This window comes from Antrostomus carolinensis, unplaced genomic scaffold (genome assembly GCF_000700745.2).
Source record: "Antrostomus carolinensis isolate BGI_N321 unplaced genomic scaffold, ASM70074v2 scaffold437, whole genome shotgun sequence".
NCBI classification, from domain to species: domain Eukaryota; kingdom Metazoa; phylum Chordata; class Aves; order Caprimulgiformes; family Caprimulgidae; genus Antrostomus; species Antrostomus carolinensis.
Window position 1 is genome coordinate 18,765 of NW_010326377.1, and position 5,717 is coordinate 24,481.

The 5,717-nt window shown below is 40.8% G+C and overlaps 1 protein-coding gene across 1 annotated transcript in view; it reads right to left on the reverse strand.

Moving 5' to 3' along the window:
* Positions 1-5,381, reverse strand: part of GUCY2C (guanylate cyclase 2C) — a 22,163-nt gene extending 16,782 nt beyond the window's left edge. Inside the window, exons 1-5 of the mRNA XM_010171522.1 lie at positions 5,223-5,381; positions 3,856-3,918; positions 3,179-3,250; positions 2,124-2,228; positions 790-876 (exon numbers count right to left, since the gene is read on the reverse strand). Coding sequence (XP_010169824.1) covers positions 790-876; positions 2,124-2,228; positions 3,179-3,250; positions 3,856-3,918; positions 5,223-5,381 — 486 coding nt within the window. The remainder of the gene's footprint in view (positions 1-789; positions 877-2,123; positions 2,229-3,178; positions 3,251-3,855; positions 3,919-5,222) is intronic.
* Positions 5,382-5,717: the final 336 nt, after the last annotated feature.

Genomic DNA, 5,717 nt, shown 5'->3' on the forward strand with positions numbered 1-5,717 from the left:
CAGCAATAGGAAGAGGAGAGCAGCTGAGCAGTAGCAAAAAGGCAGAGGTAATTCTCTACATTACCTACAGAGGTATAATGAATTATTACACCTGTGAATTATAAAGGTTCCTCAGCTATCAGCTAAACAGATACAAGTCTCTAATATAGAACTGAATTTCCTTTACCATTCATATTGAGTCTTCCTACCACAAGGAGCTGAAATTTAAAGATCTATAGAAAGCTACTGAAAATCAGTCTTGGTTTCTGTACAGGATTAATTTTTTCCCTCTTGAACTGCCTGAAATGGATAGCTTTAGTTTCTAGTTTCTCACTCTAGTGAGTGAGAAAATCAGGATGCAAAATAAACAGTTTATTTAGAGGAAGTTTATCCTGTCTCTGTATACAAATTGGAATAGTTCCACCGTTTTGAAAAAACACAGTTTTCCTTTATATGCCTTACCTGAGGCCAGAGAGCAGGGTGTTTTGCAGGTCTTGTGACTGTGAAGGCCCTACTAATGAGACTCACTTGTCAACAGATTGGAACCCTCTGATCTTTGGGTCACATTTCTTTGAGGAATACTTTTTTTATTATAAATAGCCCAAAGCCATCTCTGGCTCCCATTTCGCCCTTCAGTTTTTAGAGCCACTAGCTCCTCCTGCCTCATACACCTATCCCCAGAGGAAGAAAGAGTGGAAAGGCATACATGCTCTAGCAAGGACATGAGAAGGCCCCAAGAGCTGCCATTCTCCAGGGGGTCCATTTTGCAAGACAAGACAGGGTGATTAACACTGTCAGCAGCCCTCTTACCTTGGCAATATCGTACATGACAGAGATTTTGAATTCCCAATCCATGAACGTGCCATCAGGGTAGGATATTTTATCATTTAAAACATCCTGTAAAGAGAAGAAAAGAATGGCATCAGGGAAAAAGGAGAGGATGGGATATGAGTATCTAAATCTCACAGCCTTTCAACCAGTGACTGAAATGGGTAGCCCTTCATTTTTTATAGGGAGTACATGCGCTATAGAGCAGGAGTTGAATCCAAAACCAGGGACTATTAAATAAATTTTGGGTTTATACAGAGCTAGAAAATTGAGTACTCCAGAAAAGAGGGTTTTGTCTAATTAAAGGTAAATAGCGAATTGCTTTTGAAGATGAGTCTTTAATAAAGCCAAATAGCTGAGGCGGAAATGGGCAAAGTGTGCAAGAGGAAAAGAAAGGAACTTCTGTGGTTTGTGCTCACAGTTCATTTCTTACCAATTTACTCATGGCTTTACAAGTTCAAAGTAGACTGTTCCTTTATCTTAAAGTGCCAGTCATTTACAGTTCTTCCAGCCACCATTATTTCCATTGCTAAAAGTAAACCTCTATGAGTATGCCAGTTTACAAGAAAAGAACAAGAGATAGAGCTGTTATTTTGCTGCCTTGCTGTGGTTTTGTTCCAGAGACCACTGCTACTGATGAAAGTCGTTGTATGAACTCAAAAGAAGAGACAATGTGTGCCTGCAGAAGAGCTGATGCCACCATGACTTCATGATTAACACTGAAATAATATTGGTAGTAACAAACCATAAGTCTTTACATAACTCTTGCCAGGCATCAATTTACTATTTCTTTTATAAATAGAAATTAAGGGCTGTTGTCCCTTACGACACCAGATTTGCCATGTTCCGGACTCAAACTGCTTGTCCCTTACTAATATCAAACATATTTTCAAATCTGTTCTTTCACACCCTGGGGCACTGTGGGGTCTACAAAGGGATCAGCAGAGACAACAGCTACAGCTTGGAAAATAAAGAAAAAAATATATCCTGTATGCTCCCAATAGGGGCCACAATGCAAACACTGGCTGTTGCTGTTACCTGAGCAGAGCTCTGCCTGTACTTTTCCTTGCTTGCACCTCACCTCATCCTCAGGCTGCTGAGAACCATCAAACTGATGGCAGCCACAGCAACACGTGGGGAAGGCTGTGGACAACTGAGCAAGGGAGAGGGAACTGAGAGTCAGAAACCTGCCACCATGTGCTTAGTCCTTTGCTGCCACATAAGGGCCAGAAACATAGAGATCGGGATTTTTAATTTTTTTTTTACTTTGAAAATTGATAATTAGGAGGTGGAAGGAGACCTGCAAAATTCTTTACCCGCAGAGAACCTCTTTCGCAGTACTCAATCACCCCAAAGATCATGGTGTCTATCTTCACAGTGCCATAGAACTTGGTCAGGTTGTAATAATCAATCTGTAGGAGCTGGAGCAGAAACATTGCATGTATTTTTAAAAGCAACCATTGTTAGTACAGAAACACAGGTCAAGGATACTTGTGTGACGTGGCTTTTTATCTCAGACCCTGATAAGATGTGTGAATTTCCTTTAAACCAGTGTGTACTAAGGCACTGAGTGAAGTACTTGGAAGACATTTGTCATTCCAGAGCCTTCTGGATTAGGGAGATGAATGGCTGCTGTTGGCTACTACAAGTCAATTCCAGGGCCCACTATAGTCTTCATTATTGCCTCTCTATTCAAAATTCCCAGTTGACCAGAATAACCATTATGAGTGACAGAACGTTGCGAATCAGGCAGTAAATGAGCAAGTAATAAAAATGTAATGATGCTGCATGATATTATGGACTTTGTCCATTCATACAGACAACTGTATTTTACTTTGAGATATTTTTAGAGCTTATTGAATTCACAGTATAGCTGCATTGTGTAAAAAGGAAAACTATTCATTCAAAAAAGATGCAGTACTGCAGCCAAATTAATCTCTCACGTTGGAAGAGCCTGTATGCACAAGTCAGCAGATAGTTACTTATGTTTAAAGAGCTGCACTTGGCATTCAATAATCAGATTTAACTAAAACATTCTGCTACTAATGAATTAGCATGATATGGGCAAAAGGAGTGCCTTGCCTTTTAGCATCAGCTATAAAAATGTATTTAGCAAGGCCATATGACAGAGCATGAATTACTTCATCCATCCTCAGCTTCACTGACATACAATTCAGACCGTGAACTGGTGATGAGATCACACACACAAAGAAAAAATTCACCAAGCAGTATCCTTTGAGGAACTTATTACCCATCCACCTCATAAACATGCACAAGCACATGGCTGTTGGAATTGACAGTAGAAAGCAATGACTTCACTCATAGGCTCCATCCCACCCTGCAGTGTCCAGTTGCTATTTGCAACAGTTACCTTGTTCAGTTCTATTTTTTGCTTCTCTGAGAAATTGCCATCGTTGTTTTTGAGATCCTTTAGGATCACCACCTGAAGAAAAAATAACAGTGGGAAAAGAATCATAGGTTTAGTACACCAGGATTCATCCTTCTTTTCCAAGAAATGTTTGTACAAAGAAATACTTCAGAAACACCTGCCTACTGCTTCGCTGTTGGAGTTTCAGTTAATGGAGTAATAAGTAATGGAGTTATATTTCCTTAAAAAGATTTACCAGGTAGATAGGAACTATTTAGAACTGTCAATGGTGAAAATTTTAAACACAATATGAATATGTCTTAGTCAGGCAGATAGCTCTGCTGAATGTACAAGAATTGACATGTAAATTGTCTGTCCTCCATTAATCTGTTAATCTCCTCTGCACCAGAATGTACCAGATTTCTGTTCCCTCTGCTTCTGCAGCTCTGGACTATGCTGGGAGTTCATGGAGTCTCATATTTTGTCTCCCGTCAGTAAGCAAAATGCAAAGCACTTGATAGGGAATAAATGGCTTATTTCTTCTACAAGATCAAGCCAGTTTGCAAGGTTGAGATTCCTCAACCCCTCAATTCCTCAATTCCTCTAGAGAGGAATGACCTCCTCCCTGAAAGAGCCCTCCTAAAAGGAGGAAGGGAGTGTGGACACTGCAGTCAGGTTACCTTCTTGTCATATTTGCCTTGGCGAAGTCTCTGCGTGGTGTCACGCCTCTTATCTTCATCGATCTGAGAACAAAGAAGAATGATTAACTTGCAATTATCACCTACTCACCACTTGTCAGGTCCAGAGAGATAAGTACTGTCAGTGTATGCCACACAGAGAAGCATAAGCCTCTCTCTTAAGGGAGGGCCACTACATGCCACAGCAAGTGTGGAACATCCATGCCACTCCCACAGCTGCCAGAGCCTGCACCTGCTGCTTTCATGCTCTTGAGAGTTACAGAGGTATAACAAAGCACATGGAAATAATTTGCAACAGGAAGAGACTGGAAATCAATACTCAGCCCATTCCCTCATCACAAAATGAGCTTTACTGCTGGGGAACAGATATATTCTATTAGGGAATGATAGATAGGGAACAATCTCTTTTTTCTTCAAAACAGCAAGTGAGGGTTTAAAAAAAATTTTAAAAAAAAAATTTAACAGATCATAGTTCTACCAGAGCCATAGCCTGCATAGTTGGAGCATGCTGACATGCCAAGGCCTGGGTAACAAGTCTAAGCTAATTGTTGACCTCTAGATGGACCCTGTAAAGACTATATTTGTTACAACATTTATAGTGCAACAGCAACCAGCAACTTTTTAGCAGCCATCCGCAAAAGTAATAATATGGGTAATCAGCAAATGTCCTTGGTTAGGACTGAAATAGATGGTGAGACCAGACAAATCTCAGTTAAGGAATAAATGTCTAAAACCACAAGGATAGAGATACTCCCTTGGATTTCTCCCCAAGGACTGGCCAGACTTTGGGCAGAATCCAACCTACAGGATGATGTGACAGATATTTCCGCACAAAGGAAAATGCAAGTCATCCTGACTTGCAGAGTTTGATAAGTAAGCACTCTAAAGCTGGACCACTGTGCAGCAACTCTTTGATGGCCTCATCTGCAGGTGGATGCACTACGCAGGACTTCCCAATTGCCAGGGAGAGGTTCTCCAAACCTTCGCTGCTCCAAGGCACCCCAGTGACTGCAGCTCTGGATGACGGTAAATAGGGCAATTGGTGATGTATCTTTCTTAATCACTATTGCTAACTTTATATAGTAATGATTAGATGCATTGCCTAACTTTGTGTTGTCACTTACCAATATACTTAACTTATTCTGATTGCTCACTACATTATTTCCTATCTGTATTATTTTAAGACAATCTGTAAAATGAGCTTACTCTTTTGGTTGATGCCAGTGTCCTTTCTGTTGACCCTTGTTAATTGGTAAAATATACAGCAAAACACATGCCAACACCCCAGCATTGGTGGTCATTAGAAGACAAAATCTAAGACCCAGCTTTGAGCATTGTGCTTCTCTTACCTTCAAACTAACATAACTTGTCTCACTGGTCTCCAGAGGCAAAATTTCCTCAGGTGGTATATGGGACCATTTCTTCCACCGACGCTCATTATCTCTCCTGTACTTCCTGCAAAATGAGTGAACTTGCTCAGAATATCGTCCCAGTGAACTGAAATCCATAGCGGGAGATCATGACAGGGAAGCTTCTAGCATCAGGATGACACAAGGATGGGGTGTTATGTTGGCAAGGCTTGAGGACAAGCCCTGTGGCTCTTGTACAGTTTTCCAGTTTGAGGCTACTCTAATTCCCCTAGCTTTGTTAAAGCCTAAATGATCATTCAATTCCATAGGCCTAGCAGAAGAGCAAAACAGATTTAGCAGAACAACTGCTAGGCAAATGCCAGAGTCTCAAGGGATGTCAGAACAATTCAAAGTACAAAGGGCTGTCTGGATTTTACATCGTTTTTTCCTCCTTACTATTGTATGTACTCCAAAGAGAGGTCCCAGAAACAGATG